We start from the raw sequence: 26,264 nt of genomic DNA on the forward strand, positions 1-26,264 counted from the left end.
TCTATAGTCAGTAAAATACTGTCCCTATCCAGGGTATCAATATTTTCAGACAGTGACTCCGACCAAGCCACCCCAGCACTGCACATCCAGGCTGAGGCGATTGCTGGTCTCAGTATAACACCCGTATGTGTGTATATACTTTTTAATGTATTCTCCAGCCTCCTATCAGCTGGATCCTTGAGGGCGGCCGTATCAGGAGACGGTAACGCCACTTGCTTTGATAAGCGTGTGAGCGCCTTATCCACCCTAGGAGGTGTTTCCCAGCGCGCCCTAACCTCTGGCGGGAAAGGGTATAATGCCAATAACTTCTTTGAAATTAGCAGTTTTCTATCTGGGGTAACCCACGCTTCATCACACACTTCATTCAGTTCCTCTGATTCAGGAAAAACTATCGGTAGTTTTTTCACACCCCACATAATACCCCTTTTTGTGGTACTTGCAGTATCAGAGATATGCAAAGCCTCCTTCATTGCCGTGATCATATAACGTGTGGCCCTACTGGAAAATACGTTTGTTTCTTCACCGTCGACACTGGATTCAGTGTCAGTGTCTGGGTCTGTGTCGACCGACAGAGGTAAAGGGCGTTTTACAGCCCCCGACGGTGTCTGAGACGCCTGGACAGGTACTAACTGGTTTGCCGGCTGTCTCATGTCGTCAACCGACTTTTGTAGCGTGCTGACACTATCCCGTAATTCCATAAACAAAGCCATCCATTCTGGTGTCGACTCCCTAGGGGGTGACATCACCATTACAGGCAATTGCTCCGCCTCCACGCCAACATCGTCCTCATACATGTCGACACACACGTACCGACACACAGCAGACACACAGGGAATGCTCTGATAGAAGACAGGACCCCACTAGCCCTTTGGGGAGACAGAGGGAGAGTTTGCCAGCACACACCCAAGCGCTATAAATATATATAGGGACAACCTTAATAAGTGTGTTCCCTTTATAGCAGCTCAAATATTATAAATATCGCCAATAAGTGCCCCCCCTCTCTGTTTTTACCCTGTTTCTGTAGTGCAGTGCAGGGGAGAGTCCTGGGAGCCTTCCTCGCAGCGGAGCTGGGCAGGAAAATGGCGCTGTGTGCTGAGGAGAATAGGCCCCGCCCCCTTTTCGGCGGGCTTCTTCTCCCGGTTTTTTTGGAACCTGGCAGGGGTTAAATACATCCATATAGCCCCAGGGGCTATATGTGATATATTTTAGCCAGAATAGGTATATTACATTGCTGCCCAGGGCGCCCCCCCCAGCGCCCTGCACCCTCAGTGACCGCTGGTGTGAAGTGTGCGGAGAGCAATGGCGCACAGCTGCAGTGCTGTGCGCTACCTCATGAAGACTGAGACGTCTTCTGCCGCCGGTTTCTGGACCTCTTCTCTATTCGGCATCTGCAAGGGGGTCGGCGGCGCGGCTCCGGTGACTCATCCAGGCTGTACCTGTGATCGTCCCTCTGGAGCTAGTGTCCAGTAGCCTAAGAAGCAAATCCATCCTGCACGCAGGTGAGTTCACTTCTTCTCCTTGCAGTGAGCCTGTTGCCAGCAGGACTCACTGAAAATAAAAAACCTAACAAACTTTTTCTAAGCAGCTCTTTAGGAGAGCCACCTAGATTGCACCCTGCTCGGACGGGCACAAAAACCTAACTGAGGCTTGGAGGAGGGTCATAGGGGGAGGAGCCAGTACACACCACCTAGTGGTCAAACTTTTACATTTTGTGCCCTGTCTCCTGCGGAGCCGCTATTCCCCATGGTCCTGACGGAGTCCCAGCATCCACTAGGACGTCAGAGAAAATATATATATATATATATATATATATATATATATATATATATATATATATATATATATATATATATATATATATATATATATATATTATACCCCTATACACACATCCAGATTATAGATCTATCATATTGCCCAGCAGTCATATTATTGTGACCCCCTCACAGGCTTAATAGCCTGAGCTGTTTGCTGCCTAAACGCAGCTTAGTTATTGGGGCCTCCCTGCGGGCATTCCTCCCCCTCCTCTGTCCTACAGCGTTGGACCGCGGCAGCTATGAGAGCTGTCCGCGGTCATGAAGCTGCAGACTTCCCCCCACTGCTCCCCCCTGGATTTCCGACTATTCAGCGGATGGGAGCCGGGGAGCGGCGGAAGCAGGGACCAGGAAGCGGCGGGACTTTGAGCGGCTGTGGCCGGAGCGGCTTCCGGAGACTGGGGAGCTGATGAAAGAGCGGGCCGCGGCAGTAGCTGTCCGCGGCTGGCTCGCCTGCTCTACACTCCAGAGCCGTGTGAACCGAGGGAGGAGGGCGGCATGTGCAGACGCCGGAGATGCGGTGAGCGGTCCTGCGGCAGTGCCGGGGACCGCTCGCTGGCTCCCCTGCAAGCACTCAGCGACGCCGTATTTACACTGACCGGCGGGTATGGAGCGCGGATGGGAGCGACGAGTGGCAGGCAGCAGGGGTTGACCTAATACATTATAAATAAAATACAGTCACATAGAGGGCGGCGTGAGCTGACCGCCCGCAATAAACAGTAATAGAAAGTAAGTGAGCGGCGGCAGTGAGAGCTGCCTACCGCTCAGTACCTGCACCACCCGTGGAGGCCATGACGGGGCTTCTCTGCCAAGCTCCGTCCTGCTTCCATGTGCAGCCTGAGGCTGCAGTCAGCTCTGCTGATTTTTGTTCAATGGCGGGGCCCTTTTCATGGGCACCGGCAGACAATCTGCTGCCCTTCTGCAGCACCAGCGATCCCAGACCCACGCTTTTTGATAAGCTGGGAAGGGATCGGGTAGAAAAAATGAAAAATAATCTTGTTTGAAGAGTCTAAGGACATCCTGTCCACTTGTACCCTCTGACTAGAGGCACAGAAAAATACTGAAGTCTCTATGGGAGTATGGAGGGGGTAACCAGTTACTAATTTAAATATTTAAATGTGCCATTTCCGGCTACGCCCCGACCATATCCCAAGAGTACTCCAGTGACCCCTAGTGGATGAAAAAGAAATACAAGACCCCAGTATCCACTAGGACATAAGAGAAACAGAGCAAACCGTAATTGTCCAAGAGGCAGATCCAACCAAAGCACTATTATTGGAACAGTAGGCATATAAAATAGAAAACCCTACATTACGATAACTAAATTCTTCAAAGAATACTGAATAATTCCTACCAGTTCCCTTTGGAGCTTAATCTAAATTCACTATAACACAAGCACACAATGATAATTTTTTTGTCAGAAACCAATGAACCTACAAAACGAGTTTTATGGTAAGAACTTACCATTGTTAAAACTCTTTCTGCGAGGTACACTGGGTTCCACAAGTCTGGACAATGGGGTGTAGAGTAGGATCTTGATCCGAGGCACCAACAAACTCAAAGCTTTGACTGTTCCCAGAATGCACAGCGCCGCCCCCTGTATCACCCCGCCTCCCAGCAGAGGAGCGCAGTTTAGTTAACCAGCCCAATGCAGTAGCAGGAAAAGAGATGACAACGGTTAGTAGCCACATACACCACACTCTCACGACAAGAGAAGTGTCAGCAGGTAATGCCATATCAACCCAAAGAAGCTAAGTGCGTCAGAGTGGGCGCCTTGTGGAGCCCAGTGTACCTCGCAGAAAGAGTTTTAACAAGGGTAAGTTCTTACCATAAAACTCATTTTCTGCTGCGGGGTACACTGGGCTCCACAAGTCTGGACAATGGGGATGTCCCAAAGCAGCTCCTTATGGGAGGGGACGCACTGTAGCGGGCACAAGAACCCGGCGTCCAAAGGAAGCATCCTGGGAAGCGGCAGTATCGAAGGCATAGAACCTTATGAACGTGTTCCCGGAGGACCACGTAGCCGCATTGCACAATTGATCAAGGGCCGCCCAAGAAGGTACAACAGACCGAGTAGAATGGGCCGTAATGTGAACAGGAGCTGACAGACCAGCCTTCACATAAGCATGCGCAATCACCATTCTAATCCACCTATCCAGGGTCTGCTTGTGAGCAGGCCAACCAAGTTTGTGAAATCCAAACAAAACAAAGAGAGAATCAGACTTTCGAATAGAAGCAGTTCCCTTCACATAGATACGGAGAGCCAAATCAGGATAGACAAAAGCTGGAACCACAATCTCCTGATTAAGGCGGAACGAAGAAACCACCTTAGGTAACTATCCAGGACGAGTCCTAAGAACCGCCCGGTCACGGTGAAAAATCAGATATGGGGAACTAAAAGACAAAGCACCCAAATCCGACACTCTTCTAGCTGAGGCAATAGCCAGCAAGAACACCACCTTAAGGGAAAGCCACTTAAGGTCAGCTGAACCAAGAGGTTCAAATGGAGGCTCCTGCAACGCCTACAAAACCACCGACAAGTCCCAAGGAGCCACAGGCGGGACATAGGGAGGTTGGATACGCAAAACACCCTGAGTGAAAGTATGAACATCAGGTAAAGTCGCAATTTTTCTCTGAAACCACACCGACAAGGCAGAAATATGAACCTTGAGGGAGGCCAGATGCAGGCCTAAATCTAGGCCCTGCTGTAGAAAAGACAAAAAGTTTGGCTGTACTAAACTTGGAAGCGTCATAATAGTTAGATGCGCACCAAACAAAGTAGGAATACCAGACCCGATGGTAAATCCGAGCAGAGATAGACACAGGAGCCCTGATCGAGGAGGTCTGGGCGTTGTGGAAGTAGAAGTGGATGCTCTGACGATAGGCCTTGCAGGTCTGAGAACCAGTGCCGACTGGGCCACGCCGGAGCTATGAGAATCAAATTTCCTTTTTCTTGCTTGAACTTCCGAATTACCCTGGGCAGGAGTGACACCGGAGGGAACACGTACGGCAGCCGAAACCTCCACGGCACTGCCAGCGCATACACGAATGTTGCTTGAGGATCCCTTGTCCTTGCTCCGAAGACCGGAACCTTGTGATTGTGTCGAGACGCCATCAGATCCACATCTGGAAGACCCCACCTTTCCACGAGGAGTTGAAACACTTCTGGATGGAGGCCCCACTCGCCGGCATGCACGTCCTGACGACTGAGAAAGTCCGCTTCCCAATTCAGGACTCCCGGAATGAATATTGCCGATATTTCCGGTAGATGGCGTTCTGCCCAACGTAGAATATGTGAGGCTTCCTTCATTGCCAAAAAGCTTCGAGTGCCGCCTTGATGATTTATGTAAGCCACTGTGGTGGCGTTGTCTGACTGTACTTGAACAGGACGGTTCTGAATCAAATGCTGGGCTAGGTTCAACGCATTGAAGGCCGCCCGCAATTCCAGAATGTTGATCGAGAGGAGAGATTCCTCCTTGGTCCACCGACCCTGCAAGGAGTGCTGCTCCAGCACCGCGCCCCAACCTCTTAGACTGGCATCTGTCGTCAACAGGACCCAGTTGGATATCCAGAAGGGACGGCCTCTGCACAATTGTCGGTCCTGGAGCCACCAGAGCAGCGACAGACGGACCTCCGGAGTCAAAGAGATCATTTGAGACCTGATCCGGTGAGGCAGGCCGTCCCACTTGGCTAGAATCAGCTTCTGAAGGGGGCGAGAATGGAATTGAGCATACTCCACCATGTCGAATACTGATACCATGAGGCCCAGCACCTGCATTGCCGAATGTATCGACACTTGCGGACGAGAAAGGAAGCAACGCATCCTGTCCTCAAGTTTCAGGACTTTCTCCTGAGACAAGAACAACCTCTGGTTGTGAGTGTCCAACAGCGCTCCCAGATGCACCATGCTCTGAGCAGGGACCAGGGAGGATTTCTTCCAGTTGATGAGCCACCCGTTGGCTTGTAGAAACCGGACCGTCATATCCAGATGACGCAGGAGAAGATCTGGGGAATTTGCCAGGATTAACAAGTCGTCCAGATACGGCAGTATCCTGACCCCTTGACGGCGGAGTACCACCGTCATCACCGCCATAACTTTAGTGAAGACTCGCGGAGCCGTTGTTAAATCAAAAGGTAACGCCCGAAACTGGTAATGAAGGTTGCCAATAGCGAACCTCAGGTATTGTTGATGTGACACTGTTATAGGAATATGCAGGTAAGCATCCTCTATGTCCAGGGAGACCATGTAGTCCTCAGGTTCCAAGGCCAGAACTATAGAGCGATGGGTTTCCATACGGAACTTGGAAACTTTCACAAACTTGTTCAGTGCCTTGAGGTTGAGAATGGGCCGGGAGGACCCATTCGGTTTCAGGACTAGAAACAGCGGAGAATAGTACCCCCGGCCCCTCTGAGCAAGAGGCACCTGTACTACGACTCCAGTATCCAGGAGGGTCTGTACCACCGAATGCAGAGTGTTTATCTTTGTCTGGTCCGACAAGACGTCTGTCTGGCAAAATCGATGAGGGGGTCGGTTTTTGAAGGCTATGGAGTAACCTCGAGTGACGACTTCCCGTACCCAGGCATCTGAAGTGGTCTTCAACCATTCCTGGGTATACCCTAGAAGCCGGCCCCCCACACTAGGATCCCCCAAGGGGGAGGCCCGCCCCGTTATGCGGCAGGCTTATCGGTCTTGGCTGCTGGCTGACGGGTAGCCCAGGCTCTTTTGGGCTTCGGCTTACCAGGTTTGGAAGTGCGGGCCTGCTTATGGTACGCCTGACCTTTTGCTTTACCTGAAGGACGAAAGGGGCGAAAGGACGTGCCTTTGGCCTTCGACACAGAAGGAGCTGTATTAGGCAGACAGGCAGTTTTGGCAGTAGCCAAGTTAGCCACTATCTTATTTAAGTCCTCCCCAAACAGAATATCCCCCTTGAAAGGGAGTACCTCCAGGGTTTTTCTAGAGTCCAGATCCACAGACCAGGATCTCAGCCACAATATCCTGCGAGCCAGGAATGACGTAATAGAGGCCTTGGCTGCTAGGATACAGGCAGCAGTAGCCACCTCTTTAATATAGCGAGAAGCTGTGACAATCTATGACTAGCATTGTCTAGCATGGTCAGAGGAGATTTCAGCTTCTAACTCCAAGGCCCATGCTTCAATAGCCTCTGCCGCCCATGTAGCTGCAATAGTGGGCCTTTGTGCAGCACCAATGAGGATGTAAATCGCTTTTAAACAACCCTCGACATGTTTATCCGTAGGCTCTTTTAGAGACGTGACTGTAGCTGAGGAAACCACCATCCTAGCCACATGTGAGTCTACTGGAGGAGGCGTTTCCCAATTCTTAGACAGCTCTGGCGCGAGGGGATAGCGAGCCAGCATCTTCTTTTGAGGCTCAAACTTAGTACCTGGGCTTTGCCTCGTCCACCCACAGCGGGTTAGCTGCAGGAACCACATACGGTTGTACTGGCATTGGGGATCCCATAGGGGGTGTTAGTTTATGAACTAGCGTATGCAGAAGCGTGGAAAAAGCGGCCCACGGAGGGTCAGTATGTGCCTCCGTTGCCACAGTCCCACTGGGGGGCAAGGAGCCCCCAGAACCAGAGCCCACAGCTGCTAAATTCTCCCCATATGTGCCTGTGGCTTCAGCAACACCAGCAGTGTGTTCTGCCCCAGAACCGTTACCCTCAGAAGCAGACATGATATAACTTGCAGTATGAGGTAACAGTACAATTATTAGCAGCACTATATCCCTAAACCCAAACCCCTGCGCAGTGTAGTCAGCACCAGCAGAGATAAAGGAGAGATATAGTGACTAAAACACAGAGAAAAATATGTAATACAGTATATCTTTGTGAAAATCCTATATTAAATAACACCTGACGCACCAAGCCCCCTCAGGTTATAGAATATAGGGATAGCAAGTTGAGTGAAAGACACGAGATGGACACCACTCCGCTATCAATGCACACAAAAATAGTCACAGTTTGTACAATGCAGAGGTTATTACAGACAATAATACTGCACTGGACTAGCTTACACAGCTATATAGTCAATAGATATAACACTACACAGTAAGAAACTGGATGTATATCACAGGGTAATTGTACTATAAACCCCTGACTAAATGCACTCTTTCTTACTAACACTGACTAAAAAGGCAGGTAGAATACTGAAGTGTCATGTAAAGGCACAGCGCTGACAACCAGGCGGCTTTACATAGGAGGATTTGCCCAAGCAGTCCCAGGAACAGTGAGCTGAGGAGTAATGGCGCCGCAGACACTGCCAGGGAGTGAGGAAAAGACAGAGATGCAGCTCCAGGGCGGGAACACTTGCTGGACATGGCACCCTGGGGCTGGGGGAGGGGCTTTAGGTCTAAGCCTTATCCCCCTTGCTGGCAAAACCACCGGGTACTGTGGGCGATATTAAAATAGTTTTTAAGAGAAAACCTGACCTGCGACCATGCCATGGTGATCTAGTGGGATCGCCTGTATCCACAGTGTCCACCGCTAGGGCGCGCGGCCCGCCTCCCACTGACCACGCCGGATCGCGATAAAGACTGGGTCCACTTACCACCTCCCGAAGCGCGGCCACGCGATCCTGGAGAGCCCCAGCCGTGTGTGTCTAACATGAAGAAAACCGGAGCCTCCGCTGTAGGTACCCGGCAACCAGGGAGTGTACAGCGCCGCTGGGGAGAGCTGGAGCTGCAGCAGTGAATGTCACAAGACATTTACCACCGCTGCTGGCCTTGAAGTCTTCACTTTTTACCTCTTAAAAAGCTTTTCTCAGGGCTGCTTGGTGCAGCCCCTCTGTTAAGTGCCTGCTTACTGCAGCACCAACTGACAAACTGAGCTCCTGTGCTGGGAGGCGGGGTGATATAGGGGGCGGAGCTGTGCATTCTGGGAACAGTCAAAGCATTGTGCCTGTTGGTGCCTCGGATCAAGATCCTACTCTACACCCCACTGTCCAGACTTGTGAAGCCCAGTGTACCCTGCAGCAGAAAAAAGGTTTTCGAATGGCGGAATGAAACCAGAGCACACACAAACCCCATAAATTGAAAATTAAATAATGGCACATACACAATACCTGTAAATTCACCAAGATCCCAAATTTACTGAAATGCTCATTTAGTTTACTAATGTTGTTCAGCTCCGGAGGAATTCTCCTCAACTCCAGCTTAGTATTTTCATTTGTAAATTGAACTTTTTTCTGAAAAGCAGGACTGTTCATCCTATTAAAGTTTGATCTGCGGGAAACAAAAGTATTCAATTTAAATGCCCTAGTTAGGCATTAGTGACATTTATATTTTCTTCAGTGACTTAAGAGAGTTCTGGATCAGAGTCCCTGACAGTTTGTGTGTTCTTAGGTGGGGACAGAGGAGGAATAACTACATAGGAAGTAGCCAAAGCTTCCAACAAGGGAACAACAGGTATCCTGTTGTACTCCGTATTTGGAGAGTTCCAACATTTCTTTAGTAGTGGAACTAGCCCAAGCAGGCTCTGCTAAATCCCATGAGGAAGGAGTAAGGGGTAGGTGGATGCTGGGACCCCACCTCAGATAACTCTTAAACGGTCTCTTGATCCAGTGTAAAACACAAAAATTAGCAGGCCGAAGTCTTAACTACAGTTTTACCCTTTTGGGGGTGTCTCTTGGGTCCGTAACCCTACCAGGACATTGGGACTTAACGAACAAAAATTAAGGAGTTATAAGTTCAATCACAAATGGCAGAAAAAAATAGGGTTTTAATACCTACCAGTAAATCCTTTTCTCTTAGTCCGTAGAGGATGCTGGGGATGCATCAAGAACCATGGGGTATAGACGGGAACCGCAGGAGACATGGGCACACTATAAGACTTTGAATGGGTGTAAACTGGCTCTTCCCTCTATGCCCCTCCTCCAGACTCCAGTTATAGGAACTGTGCCCAGGGAGACGGACATTTCGAGGAAAAGATTTATTTAATTATTTTAAACTAAGGTGAGATACATAACTCACACCTCCAACACGCCATACAAAATGGCATTCAACGGCATGACCAACAGTCACAGACTGACTGAACTCAACGCAACATGAGCGTAACTAAAACCAAACTGCAGATACAGCCCGCACTGGGACGGGCGCCCACCATCCTCTACGGACTAAGAGAAAAGGATTCACCGGTAGGTATTAAAATCCTATTTTCTCATACGTCCTAGAGGATGCTGGGGATGCTTCAAGAACCATGGGGTTTATACCACAACTCTAGAACGGGCGGGAGAGCGCGGATGACTCTGCAGCACCGATTGACCAAACAAGAAGTCCTCCTCAGCCAGGATATCAAACTTGTAAAACTTCGCAAAGGTGTTTGAACCCGACCAAGTAGCAGTTCGGCAAAGCTGTAATGCCGAGACTCCCCGGGCAGCCGCCCAGGAAGAGCCAACCTTTCTGGTAGAATGGGCTTTCACCGATTTCGGTAACGGCAATCCTGCCGTAGAATGAGCCTGCTGAATCGTATTACAGATCCAACGCGCAATAGTCTGCTTGGAAGCAGGAGCCCCAATCTTATTGGGAGCCCAGAGGACAAACAAAGACTCTGTTTTCCTAATCTGCGCCGTTCTGGCGACATAGATTTTCAAAGCTCTAACCACATCGAGAGATTTCGATTCTGCCAAGTCGTCAGTAGCCACTGGCACCACAATAGGCTGGTTTACGTGAAATGATGAAACCACTTTTGGCAGAAATTGTTGACGAGTTCTCAACTCCGCTCTATCAGCATGGAAAATCAAATAGGGGATTTTGTGAGACAAAGCATCCAACTCAGACACTCGCCTTGCGGACGCCAAGGCCAACAACATGACCACTTTCCAAGTATGGAATTTTAACTCAACCTTGCGCAAAGGTTCAAACCAATGCGATTGCAAGAACTGCAACACCACATTAAGATCCCACGGTGCCACAGAAGGCACAAATGAAGGTTGGATGTGCAGCACGCCTTTTACGAAGGTCTGAATTTCTGGAAGAGAAGCCAATTCTTTCTGAAAAAAGATTGACAAGGCCGAAATCTGTACTTTAATAGAGCCTAATTTTAGGCCCGCATTCAAACGCTTGTAGGAAATGGAGCAAACGCCCCAGGTGAAATTTATCCGTAGGAGCCTTCTTGGATTCACACCAAGACACACATTTCCTCCAAATACAGTGGTAATGCTTTGCCGTTACTTTTTTTCTAGCCTGAAGAAGTGTGGAAATGACTTCACTGGGAATACCCTTTCGGGCTAGGATTTGGCGTTCAACCGCCACGCCGTCAAACGCATCCGCGGTAAGTCTGGATACCCGCACGCCCCTGTTGTAAAAGGTCCTCCCGAAGAGGAAGAGGCCAGGGATCTTCTATGAGCAACTCCTGAAGATCTGGATACCAGGCCCTTTTTGGCCAATCCGGAACAATGAGGATCACCTGAACCCTTGTTGTTCTTTTCATTTTTTTCACCTTTCGAATGAGTGGAAGTGGAGGGAACACATATACCGACGGAAACACCCACGGTGTCACTAGGGCGTCCACCGCTATCGCTTGAGGGTCCCTTGACCTGGAACAATATCTCTGAAGTTTCTTGTTGAGGCAAGACGCCATCATGTCTACTTGAGGAACTCCCCAACGACTTGTCACTTCTGCAAAGACCTCTTGATGAAGACCCCACTCTCCTGGATGGAGATCGTGTCTGCTGAGGAAGTCTGCTTCCCAGTTGTCCACTCCTGGAATGAAGACAGAGCGCTGGCACGTCTTTCCGCCCAGCGAAGAATCTTCGTGGCCTCTGCCATCGCTGCTCTGCTCCTTGTTCCGCCCTGGCGGTTTATGTACACCACCGCTGTCACGTTGTCTGACTGAATCAAGACAGACAGACCTCGAAGAATATGTTCTGCTTGCAGTATGCCGTTGTAAATGGCCCTTAATTCCAGAATGTTTATGTGTAGACAAGCTTCCTGGCTTGACCACTTTCCCTGAAAGTTTCTTCCCTGTGTGACTGCTCCCCAGCCTCGGAGGCTTGCATCTGTGGTCACCAGGATCCAATCCTGAATCCCAAACCTGCGTCCCTCCAGAAGGTGAGAACTGTGCAGCCACCACAGAAGGAAGATTCTGGTCCTGGGAGATAGAATTATTTTCCGGTGCATGTCCAGGTGAGACCCGGACCACTGGTCCAACAGGTTCCACTGAAACACCCTGGCATGGAACCTGCCATACGGAATGGCCTCGTAGGCCGCCACCATCTTCCCCAGCAACCTTTGCTGGTTTCAGAATCTGTTTTACCATGTTCTGTATTTCCAGAGCTTTTTCCACTGGAAGAAAAACTCTGCAATTCTGTACCCAGAATCATACCCAGGAACGACAGCCGTGTCGTCGGATCTAACTGTGATTTTGGCAAATTTAGGAGCCAAACATGTTGTTGCAGAATAGTCAGTGAAAGGGCAACATTCTTCAGCAATTGCTCCTTGGACCTCGCCTTTATGAGATCGTCCAAGTACGGGATAATTGTGATTCCCTGCTTGCGCAGGAGAACCATCATTTCCGCCATTACTTTGGTGAAAATCCTCGGAGCCATGGACAGACCAAACGGCAACGTCTGAAATTGGTAATGACAATCCTGCACAGCAAATCTCAGGTAAGCCTGATGTGGAGTGTGGCCGGAGAGACCCCAGCCCACGTGGACAATGGCGGCGCAGCACTGAAGGGGTTAACCCTCAGTGACCGGCGCCATATTCAAGGACAATGGGCGCTTGGCGCCACTTTTAAACTGTGCACTGGTGCTAAGCGCCATCTTTAAATGTAGTGTGGGTGCTAGGCACCGGGTATTTAAAAATATATTTACTACTGTGTTTTCACCAATGTTATATTTAATGCAATAGGCACAGTTGTAGGATTGCACATTTACATTGCATGCAAATGCCAGCACTTAGAAGGAATGTGTAAGCTGTGTTGGTTTTAAAATGCATTTACGTTTGTGGACAAATGGCCCTGTCCTAGCAGAGAGGTGTGAATGACAAAACCTTTTGATGTGTAAAGATGCTAATCACGGGGTCTATGGGCTTGGAACCTGTTTCATGTACCTGATTTAATTGATATACGAACCCTGAATGGCAGATGCAGGAAGGAAGACTGTTTGTATTGTAGTCTTTCCTGTTGTAATCTCAAACACTGGGTTTGCCTGGAGATGTGACTGAGACAGAAACATTTGTATTTTGAAGCTATGTGATAAATTTATCAATAGTGAATGTTAATCTGATACCAAACGTTGTCTGTGTCACAGGAAGGAGAATATTGTTTTATTGCACTTATCTCCTTTTGAAATGTGATTTATTTACTTGTATTTTCTAAGTTATCCTGATTGGTTGGAGAAGAAAGGGAGGGCTTACCCCCCTGTGGTACTGTGTGGAAATTTGACATAAAAAGGAGGCCTGCGTGCCTCCAGATTTGTAGTTGTACCATCTTATTCTGCTGGAACATCTTGCTGTATGCTGGTGCCCCTAGCAATAGGGAAGAGTTCTCTTTAGAACTATTGCAAATAAATACCATTTGCCTCAAGAAGGCCGCGTCATCTTGTGACCTACAGGGTTATGCCAAACATAGCCCCGTCCTCCGGCTGTCCAGGGAAGCACCTAACGTCTCCAAGTTCCGCCTTCCGCCAGCTACCGGTAGAGGCCTAGCAAGTGGCTATTGGGGATTCGTCAACACCACACAGGTGTGGTAAGGCAATGCGTCGGCACATACAGAGCAGAACCGTGGTTCCAAACGCCACGGCAGGTTAGGAGTTTGGTGGTGGCAGCATAAACCCGCCCACAGCGCAGTGGGTGGAGTCAGTAACAGGCGGTTACTGACGGTAAGCGGGAATCCCCTATGTGGTCAGGCCTCGTGTGACCTAACCTTCCAATCTGTGCGCAGGAGACGGGACGCGAAAGCGCCGAGTACTTTCGTACGGGACCGTCCTGTCACATGGAGGATATATGGGGACATGCAAGTAGGCATCTTTCATATCAACCGACACCATAAAATCCCCCTCTTCCAGAATGGAGATCACTGCTCGGAGCGATTACATCTTGAATTTGTATATTTTTTAGAAAAAAATTGAGGGATTTTAGGTTCAGAATCAGCCTGACTGAGCCATCCGGCTTCAGGACCACGAACAGGCTCAAATAAAAGCCTTCCCCCTGTTGTGACGGGGGTACTGTGACAATTACTTGATTTTGACACAACTTTAGTATTGCATCGCTTACTAACGCTTTCTAGAAGAGAAGCTGGCAAGGCCGATTTGAAAAATCGGTGAGGGGGCACGTCTTTAAACTCTAACCTGTATCATTGGGTTACTATTTCTACTATCCAAGGATCCAGGTCCGAGTGCACCCAGACCTGACTGAAGAGTTGGAGACGTGCCCCCACCGGTGTTGCAGAGCAGCCTCAGCGTCATGCGGTGGATTTGGTAGAAGCCGGAGAGGACTTCTGCTCTTGGGAACTTGCCACAGCCTGTGACCTTTATCCACTTACTCTCCCCCTCGCAGCAAGGAAGGAGGACCCACGTCCTTTTTTTGAATTTATTGGGCCGAAAGGACTGCATCTGATAGTGAGACGATTTCTTCTGCTGCGCAGGAACATAAGGTAAAAATGAAGACTTACCCGTGGTAGCCGTAGACATCAGGTCAGTGAGGCCGTCACCAAACAGGACCCTACCGTTAAACGGTAGAGACTCCATCGCCTTCTTAGAGTCAGCGTCAGCATTCCATTGATGAATCCACAATGCTCTCCTTGCTGAGACTGCCATGGCATTGGCCCTTGATCCCAAAAGGTCCCTGATGTGACCCAGAATCAAAAGCACACTATCCCTGTCTAGGGTATCAACCTCAGATGACAAGTTATATGCCCACTTTTCAATAGCGCTACTCACCCATGCCGAAGCCACGGCAGGCCTGAGTAGCGACCCTGTAGTGACATAAATGGATTTTAGGGTATTTTTAGGGATCGCAGGATCCTTTAGGGCTGCCATGTCAGGGGACGGAAGCGCCACCTTTTTGGATAGATGCGATAAAGCTTTGTCTACCGTGGGGATTGACTCCCACCTTTCCCTGTCCCCAGAGGGGAACGGATATGCCACTGGAATTCTTTTGGGAACCTGTATCTTCTTATCAGGATTTTCCCAAGCCTTTTCAAAAAGTGCGTTCAGTTCATGAGAGGGAGGAAACGTTACCTCAGGTTTCTTTCCTTTAAACATACAGACCCTCGTATCAGGAACCACACGGTCCTCCGTAATACGTCTTTTATCGCCACAATCATGTACTGAATACTCTTAGCCAGTTTTGGATGTAATCTGGCATCACTATAGTCGACACTGGAATCAGAGTCCGTGTCGGTATCTGTATCTGCTATCTGGGTAAATGCACGTTTCTGTGACCCCGAAGGGGTCTGGGCTTGTGACAAGCATCCTCCATGGATTTCTTCCGTGTCTGGTTCTTAGACTCAGATCTATCAAATCTCTTAGTCAACCTAGTCACATTTGTGTTTAAAACACTCAACATATTCACCCAATCATCCGTCGGCCCAGACCTGTTAGCGCTTGATATATATATAATTTAGCACCCATTCACTTGTGCCCCCCCCCCCTGTTTTGCACCCTGTTACTTGTACAGCAGTGTGGAGGTCAAGGCCAGCGTCTCTGCAGCTTCTGTGGAGAAAATGGCGCTGGTCAGAGCTGTGTGGGCTAAGCCCCGCCCACTACATGGCACGCTTCAGTCCGCTTAAATTAATCTTTATACTGGTGGGGCACTTATGCCGGTGGCGTTTGTGGTGTTCATGCTGCCCAGGGCGCCCCCCCTGCGCCCTGCAGTGCCGAGTTATATGTGGGAGCATTGCGCGGTACCTCAAACGCCATCTTTTACCGTCACTGAAGTCTTCTGATCTTCTCATACTCACCCGGCTTCTGTCTTCTGGCTCTGTGATGGGGGTGACGGCGCGGCTCCGGGAACAAGCAGCTAGGCGCACCAAGTGATCGAACCCTCTGGAGCTAATGGTGTCCAGTAGCCTAAGAAGCAGAGCCCTTGAACTCAGAAGAAGTAAGTCTGCTTCTCTCCCCTCACTCCCACGATGCAGGGAGCCTGTAGCCAGCAGGTCTCCCTGAAAATATATCTAATAAAAGTATTTTTCTGAGAAACTCTGGAGAGCTCCTCAGTGTGCATCCAGTCTCACTGGGGACAGAATCTAACTGGAGTCTGGAGGAGGGGCACAGAGGGAGGAGCCAGTTCACACCCAAAGTCTTATAGTGTGCCCATGTCTCCTGCGGATCCCGTCTATACCCCATGGTTCTTGAAACATCCCCAGCATTCTCTAGGACGTATGAGAAATAGGATTTTAATTACCTACTGGTAAATCCTTTTCTCGTAGTCCGTAGAGGATACTGGGGTTCACATTAGTACTATGGGGTATAGACGGGTCCACTAGGAGCCATAGGCACTTTAAGAATTTGATAGTGTGGGCTGGCTCCTCCTTCTATGCCCCTCCTACCAGACTCCATCTAGGAAACTGTGCCCGAGGAGACGGACATACTTTGAGAGAAGGATATAAAAGGACAGTGGTGAGATTCCGAACCAGCACACACAAATCAGAGGAAAGCTATGCTAACCCCACTTTAAACAGGAACAGCAACAGCAGGACCAACAATACTTAACCAAGTAACAGTGCAGGAATAACGAAGCACCAGGCGGGCGCCCAGTGTCCTCTACGGACTACGAGAAAAGGATTTACAGAGAGGTAATTAAATCCTATAATCTCTTACGTCCTAGAGGATACTGGGGTTCCATTTAGTACCATGGGGATGTACCAAAACTACCAAACCGGGAGGGAGAGTGCTGAAGTTCCTGTAGAACTGATTGACTAAACTAAAGGTCCTCAGAGGCCAAAGTATCGAACTTGTAGAACTTAGCAAACGTGTTCGAACCAGACCAAGTAGCTGCTCGGCAGAGCTGTAAAGCCGAGACACCCCGGGCAGCCGCCCAGGAAGAACCCACCGACCTAGTAGACTGGGCCTGTACAGATTTTGGAACCGGCAAACCTGCCGTGAAATAAGCATGCTGGACAGTGAGCCTGATCCAACGTGCAATGAACTGCTATGAAGCAGGACACCCAATTTTATTGGGATCATTAAGAAAAAACAGAGAGTCCGATTTTCTGTGACAAGCTGTTCTCTTTACATACACCTTCAAAGCCCTCACAACATCCAAAGACTTTGCAGTAGCAGAGGTGTCAGTGACAACCGAAACCACAATAGGTTGGTTGATGTGAAACGCAGACACCACTTTAGGAAGAAATTGCTGCCGAGTTCTGAGGTCTGCTCTGTCCTCATGGAGAACTAAATACGGGCTTTTGTGAGACAAGACCAACAGTGTGACGGTGTTCCACGTAAGATATTTTACGTCCACCTTCTGTAACTGTTCAAACCAGTTCGATTGGAGGAACTGCGGCACCAAATTGAGATCCCAAGGTGCCGTGGGAGGCACAAAGGGAGGTTGGATGTGCAGAACACCTTTCAAAGAACTTCTGGACCTCAAGGAGAGAAGCCAATTGTTTTTGAAAGAAAACGCACAAGGCCGAAATCTGGACTTTTATGGAGCCCAGACGTAGGCCCACATCCACACCTGCCTGCAAAAAAAGCAGGAAACGTCCCAGATGAAATTCCTCCGCAGAATAATTTCTGCTCTCACACCAAGAGATGTATTTCTTCCAAATATGGTGGCGATGTTTAGACGTTACCCCCTTCCTGGCTTGGACCATAGTTGGGATAACCTAGTTAGGGATCCCTCTTCTGGCTAGAATTAGCCGTTCAACCGTCAAACGTAGCTGCAGTAAGTCCTGATAGACGGATGGGCCTTGTTACAGAAGATCCTCGCAAAGAGGCCACGGATCTTCGAGGAGCATCTCCAGAAGGTCAGCGTACCAGGCCCTTCTTGGCCGGTACTCCGGAGCAATGAGTATTGCTTGAACCTTTTCCCTTTTTATTCTTTTTAGAATTCTTGGGATCAGAGTAAGTGGAGGAAACTCGTACACAATCTGATAGACCCAAGGAGTCGTCAGAGCGTCTACCGCCACTGCCTGTGGGTCTCTCAACCTGGAACAATACCGCTTGAGCTTCTTGTTGAGACGAGAGGCCATCATGTTGATTTGTGGATATCCCCATCGATGTGTCAAGCCCCTTTACACTTCCGGGTGAAGGCCCCACTCCCCCGTGTGCAGGTTGCGTCTGCTGAGGAAGTCTGCTTCCCAGTTGTCTAATCCTGGAATGAAGACCGCTGACAACGCCACAGTGTTTTTTTCTGCGCAGAGAATTATTGACACCTCTGATATTGCTGATCTGCTTTTCGTTCCGCCTTGTCACTTTATGTACGTCACTGCCATCACATTGTCCGACTGGACATGAATGGCCCGATCTTGAAGAAGATATGAAGCCTGCAGAAGGGCGTTGTATATGGCCCTAAGTTCCAGAATGTTGATTGGAAGGATGACTTCCTGACTTGACCATCTTCCTTGAAATTACAACCCCTGGGTGACTGTTCCCCAACCTCTGAGGCTTGCGTCCGTGGGTAACGGAATCCAGTTCTGAATTCCGAACCTCCGACGAGGTGAGAAGTCTGTAGCCACCACAGAAGGGAGATCCTGGCTTTTGGCAACAGATGGATCCTCTGGTGCATGTGAAGATGCGATCCGTACCATTTGTCCAACAGATCGAGCTGGAAGAGTCTTCCGTGAAACCTTCCGTATTGAAGCACCTCGTAAGAGGCCACTATTTTCCCCAGAAGGCGAATGCATAGATGCGCCGATATCCGGGTTGGCTTCAGGACATCCCGAAGCATCGACTGGATTACCAATGCATTTTCAACGGAAGGAACACCTTCTGCGACTCCGTGTCCAGTATCATTTAAAGGAATGGAAACCTCCGTGTTGACTCTAGGTGAGATTTCGGAAGGTTCAGAATCCACCCGTGATCCTGGAGAAGTTTGGTTGAAAGACCAATGCTGTCCAGCAACCTCTCCCTGGACGGCGCATTTATCAGACGATCATCCAGGTACGGAATTATATTCACTCCCTGTTTGCGGAGTAGAAACATCATCTCTTCCATCACTTTGGTGAACATCCTCGGTGCCGTGGAAAGACCAAACGGCAGGGCCTGGAACTGGTAGTGACAGTCCTGCAGTGCAAATCATAGATAAGCCTGATGAGGCAGCCAGATCGGAATGTGAAGGTACGCATCCTTGATATCCAGAGACACTGGGAATTACCCTTCCACCTGACCTGAGATAACCACTCTCAGAGATGCCATCTTGAACTTGAACACTCTTAAGAACGGGTTCAAGGACTTGAGGTTCAGAATCGGCAGTACCGAACCGTCCAGATTCGGTACTACAAACAAGCTGGAATAGTACCCCTTGTTTTGCAGATGAGGTGGAACTGCAACAATGACTTGAGTCTGTCAGTTTTTGGATGGCATGCGGTAAAGATAAACTTGCCTCTTTTGAAACGGGTGAGCCTGATTTGAAGAATCTGTGAGGTGGGAGCTCTTGGAACTCCAGTCTGTAGCCCTGGGAAAAAAGATCTATGACCCAGGCATCCCGGCACGAACTTGACCAGATGTGACTGAAAAATTTTTAGTCGGGCTACCATTTGACAGCCTTCCAGGCATCACGGTCCACCGCTATGCTGAAGGCTTTGAGGAAGCAGAGCCTGAGCTCTGTTCCTGAGCACCTGCAGTTGCTGGTTTGCGTGGTTTACCACTTGCGCCTCTAGAGGCCGTAAAAATAGGATTTTGGTACTTACCAGGTAAATCCTTTTCTTTGAATCCATAGGGGGCACTGGAGTACTCTTGGGATATGGACGGTGTTAGCAAGGACTGGGCACTGAATATTCAAATTTCAGTAACTCTCCTCCCCTCCATACTCCCAGAATACCAGTGTTTTTTCCTGAGGCGAACAGGATAGAGAGGATGAACAATGGAGAATTACATATAATATTATAACATAACGGACAACAATAAAGTTGACACATAACGTAACTGACAACTAACCAGTTGACACCATAACCGATAAATCGGTGAGAATGTGTTACCATAAAATCCCCTGAACTTACCACAACCAGGTAAAACTGCTCTGGGTGGACGTCCAGTGCCCCCTATGGATTCAAAGAAAAGGATTTACCTGGTAAGTACCAAAATCCTATTTTCTTTTTCATCCACTAGGGGTCACTGGAGTACTCTTGGGACGTACCAAAGCTTCCCTCGTGGGCGGGAGAGCTGTTTGGCACCTGTAACACTAGGCGGCCAAAGCTAGATGCTGATGCCGCAAACGTATTAACTTATAAAAGCGCACAAATGTGTGCACTGATGACTATGTAGCCGCACGGCAATTCTGCGTCGTAGACACCCCACGACCAGCTGCCCCTGAAGTTTCCACAGAACGTGTGGAAAGAGCTGTTACTGATGTAGGCGGCTGTAACCTAGCATGAAGGTAAGCCTGACGTATGGTCAGTATAATCCATCTGGATAAGGTCTGCTTAGAAGCTGGCCAACCCATTTTGGCAGCATCATAGAGAACAAACAACGTATCCGTCTTACAAACTGTAGACGTTCGGGATACATAAACGCGTAATGCGCGTACCACATCCAAAGTTCCAGACTGTCCTGTTAACACAGGAACTACTATTGGTTGATTGATGTGAACATATGACACTACCTTTTGCCAGAAAGCGGGATTCGTACAAAGCTCCGCTCTGTCATCATGAAAACTACAAACAGTGGCTTGTATGCCAATGCACCCAAATCTGAAACACGCCTTGCTGAAGCTAAGGCTAGGAGAAAAAATCATTTTCCAAGTGAGAAACTTAACATCCACTTGATGTAAGGGTTCAAAGTATGAAGCTGTACAAAATCTAAAACCAGATTCAAGTCCCATGGCGCTGTAGGTGGAATGAATGGAGGCTGTACTCTGAGAACACCTTGCAGAAAAGGTGTGTGAGACGGCAATAGAGCCAATATTCTTTGAAAGTAAATTGACAAAGCAGATACCTGCACCTTTAGTGTAGATAAACGCAGTCCTCCATCTAACCCCGTTTGTAGAAATAACAAAAGACGGGATAACTTGAAAGATGATGTCGGAAACTTCCGAACTTCACACCAACCTATATAGGCACGCCAAATCCTGTAATAATGAGCTGTCGTAACTGGATTTCTAGCACGTAACATGGTTGTTATAACCGATAGTGGAATGCCCTCTCTTCTTAAGAGGGCGGTCTCAACAGCCACCCCTTCAAACGCATCCGCGCTAAATCGGGGTAAAGGAATGGACCCTGTCGTAACAGGTCCGGACGTAACGGAAGTGGCCAAGGATCGTCTGCGAGTAAGCAACAGACAGAGCAGCGGAAACGGTGGAAACAGATACCCGAGGCTGAACGGCCACGCAATCGTGAGAGCATCCACTGCCACTGCCTTTGGATCTGGCGTTCTGGTAAAAATTAACACTAATTATCCCTGAGTGGGATTTGAACACTGGTTGAGTCGCTGATAGATGCAGGGGATTAGCCCACTAGGCCACCAGGACCCCTTTGTGGCGAGATGTCATCAGGTCCACTGGAGGTTAACCCCACCTCTGGACCAACATGTGAAACACTTCTGGATTTAATGCCCATTCTCCTGGATGAAAATCCCGATGGCTGAGATCATCCGCCTCCCAGTTGTCCATTCTCGTAATGAACACTACCGCCAATATCACTTGGTGATGTTCGGCCCAATTGAGGATTCGAGCTACTTCCCGCACTGCCATGCGGCTTCTCTTTCCCCTTTGTTTATTGACGTACGCGACCGCCGTTGCGTTGACTGACTGCACTTGGACCGTCTGAGACCGAAGCAAGTGCACTACTTGTCGTAGCACATTGTAAATTGGTCAGAGTTCTAGGACATTTATAGACAGCAATCTGTCGTGATCCTCCCAGAGACCCTGGAGCTGACAATTTTGAACTACAGCTCCCCAACCTCTGAGACTCGCATCTGTGATTAGCACTATCCAATTCCAGACGCCTAACCGAGTTCCTGCGGATAGATTGTGTACTTGGAGCCACCAGAGTACAGAAACTCTGGCCCGTGGAGACAACCTCACCCTCTAGTGTAAACTGCAGATGCGAGGCCGACCACTGTGCGAGCACATGCAGTTGAAAAGGAAGTGAGTGAAATCTTCCGAACAGAAGCGCTTTGAAAGCCGCCACTATTGTGCCTAACAGGCGAATGCACAAATGTACCGAGACTGTGCGTGGCTTGAGCACTAATTGTACCAGATGACGAATAGTCTATACTTTCTGTTCTGGTAGACAAATTCCTCGATCTACCGTATCGAGAATCATTCCTAGGAAATGAAGTCGTTGAGACGGAATCCGATGTGAATTCTTGAACATGACAAACCAACCGTGCTGAACCAGCACATTGTACCTTAGCAACGCATGTTGAAGGCGCAGTTGGTTGAGACGGAGCTTTGATGAGCAAATCGTCTAAGTACGGAACTATTATCACTTACAGGAATATGAGATGAGCCATCAAAACATACATCACTTTGGTGAATACCCTAAGCTCTGACGAGAGGGCAAACGGTAGAGTCTGAAACTGATAGTGGATCTGCCGTATTGCAAACGCAAGAACCTCTGAAGAGGAGGCCAAATCGGAATGTGTAAGTACGCATCCTCGAGATCCAGCGCAATCATGAATTCCTGTGGCTCTAAACCTGCAAGTACTGTCCGCAGAGATTCCATCTTGAATCTGTAGTAAGTATGCAATATTAGCCTGACCAAGCCATCCGGCTTTGGTACCACAACAGACTGGAATAATAACCGTGACCTTGTTGGTGTACAGGGACCGGAATCAAAACTGCTGACTCCAGCAGAGTGTGAATAGCAATTTACCGAACCGTCCTCTTCCTACACAGGCAGTCCTGTGTTGAAAAACCGCAGAGGCGGTAGACTGCTTTTAACACTAAATTGCGGATCCACCCATCTGTGGATATCTGCAACCATGCCAAATGAAACGTCTGAAGGCGTGCTCCCACAACTGGAGCACCGAGATGGGCTGGGAGCCCGTCATGCCACTGGCTTGCCGGTGACCGTAGCGTCCGGACGACTGGCGTTGGTTTGTTGAAAACCACGTCCTCGACCTCGCCTACCAGGCGTGGCTGTTTGTCTACCACGGCCTCGAAAGGGCTGAGGTCTAAAGGATTTGAACGCTGGTCCAGAGTATCCCGTGAAAAATACCTTTGTCCAAATCAGGACCAAACAACCTTCGCATAATGTAATGCTTCTATTCTTCTCTCGACCTTTGCCTCCGCCTGCTAAGGACGCAGCCAGAGCGCTTGTCGTGCCACAACGAGTGACGCTGAAAGGCGAGAACTGACTAGGCAGACGTCCGTAGAAGCTGTACATAGATAATCAGCAGCTTTGATCAGCGAGAAGCATAAGGTGGACGTTTTGTAGGGCGGACCTGAGTCCTGTTATCCAGACAAGCAACGCCATAGTTACCCAAATGCCAACCAAACACGGTCGAAGCAACACACCAGCTGCTGTATACAGCGACTCTAGCATAGCTCCCATGGAGATGTCACTGACTTTAGAAACGGGTAACTAGACCGAAATCGGCGAGGTTTCGAAACCTGTGTATCAGGATCCTATTAACATCTTATTTAGAGATTCCACGCTGGAGATCTGTGGCCTTAGTAAAGACCACCTTATAAATTGTCAGAGCCTCTTCAGTCCCTGTAAACTTCAGAGTCTGACGCACCCACACTATCTGACTGCTGGTCTTCTCACATTCATCTTGCGCAGTTAGGCCTGGCATAGAATCGTCAGGATTGCAACACAGCAGAAACTGGGAATTTATAAGGCAAATGAAAACTATCTTTGCAAAATAGGAGATGAAATGGGAGTATAAAATATACTGTGCATGTGGTAGACCTCACCGGGAACCCACTGGTACAGACATTGTAGTGAAACAACTTTTCCGTCTTTGCTGGTGACTGACTTATTATGTAACCAGACAAATAAATAGACAAAGACAAACCAATTCCACCTCAGTAAAATTGTCAAAGTGCAGTGCACGTGGCCAGACCATAAGAAACCTGATGCAAAAATTCCTACCAACACCCCTGCGCCATCCGGTGGAGCAGTGTTGTAGGACAGGAACGTTCTGGAAAAGAAACAGAAAGTATGATTAAAATGGCCTCCAGCCATGTGCTTATAGTCAAAGAACATTTAGCATATTTTGTTACATGACCATATATACATACATACATACAGTATTTTATATACATTTCCTATGGTATAACATTGTCTATGGTATAACAAGTGCTACACGAATGCATATATAACACAATGCAGCCCTTCTTTAGCATAGGCTGTTTATTGCTGCTGCTGTGGCATAATTTCTCCCCCCTGCAGCTGCGCTACAAGTAATAGGGACCGGAAAACTCCTGACTGCCCAGCATGAGCCCACTAGTTAGTAGAGGGCTGTTTTACAGGGACAGACCGCGGCAGCAGTGTGCACTGTCCGCGGTCTGAGTGATCAGAGGCGCCGGCATCCCCCCCCCCCCCCTGCTACCCTTAGTGTGTGCAGGGAGCGCTGGCAGTGCTGAGCTGCCGGCCGTTATTGAGACAGACCGCGGCAGCAGTGAACGCTGTCCGCGGTCTGAGGGAGCAGTTACCTTCCCCTAAGCGACGGAGCCTCCGGCCGTTACAGGGACAGACCGCGGCAGCACTGAACGCTGTCCGCGGTCTGATTGCATTACAGGCAGGAAGCGCTGAGAACGGCGCTTGCAGCGGCCGTCCAGTGCGTCCCTCTGAGCGGCGCCATGACTAGGGGAGCTGATAACAGCGGTGGCGGGGGCGGAGCAGCGGCTCGGGCGACGCACATAGCAGTACCCCCACACGGCGGGGCGGCAGCGTGAGCTGACCGCCCCTGTCATAAATACCTGGGTTGCTCTGACGGGGCTTCTACAGCAAGCTCCGTTCTGCATTCTCAGCTGAAGGTAGCTGATGTACTTGGACTCTGACGGGGCTTCTTCCAGCAAGCGCCGTCCAGTCCTTTCTGCAGTCTCAGCTGTTGTTAGCTGAGCTGCTTGTGGCTGTGAGGGGGCTCCTTTGTGAGGCCCGACACGCCAAGAGCTGCACGCAGCAGCTTCTATAATCCCGTACCCAGAGCTTTTGTGTAAGCTTGGAAGGGATTGTAATGTATAAAAAAGAAAAACAAAAATGTTTAAAAGTAAAAAATTTATGTCCCCCTCTGGAGGTCCACACTTGTGCTTCCTGTCCATGTGAGCACCGAAAAAACACTGGTATTCTGGGAGTATGGAGGGGAGGAGAGTTACTGAAATTTGAATATTCAGTGCCCAGTCCTTGCTAACACCGTCCATATCCCAAGAGTACTCCAGTGACCCCTAGTGGATGAAAAAGAAAGTAACTCTGGATTTGCCCTTAAACTTGGCCATCCGAAAAGACTGTAAATTTCAGCTTAATATGCTTTCCTGGTTGGGGGAGCTGCAGATGGAAGATACGTAGCCTTACCCGCAGTAGCTTTGGAGATCCATTTGTCTAGTTCATCTCCAAATAAGGCCTCTCCAGTGAATGGTAGGACTTCCACGCATTTCCTGGAGTCCGCATCAGCAGTCCACCGGTGTAGCCACAAGTCCCTGCGTGCTGACACTGTCATAGCGGTGGGGCATGCATTAAGCAAGCCTCTCTCTCTTATGGCTTCCACCATAACGTTTGCCGTGTCCTGTATATGCTGCAGGAGTAAAACAACATCCTCCCTACACAAGGAATCTAACCCCTTAATTAGGTTACCTGACCATTTAGCAATGGCTTTTGTGATCTACGCACATGCAATAGTGGGTCTCTGGGCCACCCCAGCAGCTGTGTACAATGATTTGAGTGTAGTCTCAATTTTACGATCAGCCGTGTCTTTTGGGGAGGCTGCACCAGGGACAGGCAATACAATTTTTCGTGACAGCCTAGGGACTGATGTATCCACTATCAGTGGATTTTCCCATTTTTTCCTATCCTCCAGAGGAAAAGGAAAAGAAGAGAGCAACCTTTTAGGAATTTGAAATTTCTTATCAGGATTAACCCACGGTTCTTCAAACCGGGTATTCAATTCCTTTGACACAGGAAAAGTGACTGAGGACTTATTTTTTAAATTAAAATAAGATTCCTCACACTCCTCTGACACCTTATCAGAAATTTAAAGAATATCTCTGATAGCCTCTATAAGAAGAGCTTCTATTCTCTGTGACAGAGTAGCATCTCCCTCCCCCCCACCCTCCAGATCCACCTCACCCTCCTACATGTCTGACCCGTCAGAGTCAGACTGCAGGATATGGGCCAGAGATCGTTTTTGCGGACAAATGGGAGGGGATTGATGCGCTGGTTTGGGGAC

General features: G+C 49.0%; 1 protein-coding gene across 3 annotated transcripts in view; it reads right to left on the reverse strand.

Moving 5' to 3' along the window:
• RBM26 (RNA binding motif protein 26) overlaps positions 1-26,264 on the reverse strand; it is a 421,593-nt gene that overhangs the window by 185,166 nt on the left and 210,163 nt on the right. For all 3 annotated transcript variants that reach the window (XM_063952997.1, XM_063952996.1, XM_063952995.1), the window contains exon 12: positions 8,895-9,054. In XM_063952997.1, the coding sequence (XP_063809067.1) occupies positions 8,895-9,054 (160 nt within the window). The remainder of the gene's footprint in view (positions 1-8,894; positions 9,055-26,264) is intronic.

The sequence above is a fragment of the Pseudophryne corroboree genome, chromosome 2 (genome assembly GCF_028390025.1).
Source record: "Pseudophryne corroboree isolate aPseCor3 chromosome 2, aPseCor3.hap2, whole genome shotgun sequence".
In the NCBI taxonomy this organism is placed as follows: domain Eukaryota; kingdom Metazoa; phylum Chordata; class Amphibia; order Anura; family Myobatrachidae; genus Pseudophryne; species Pseudophryne corroboree.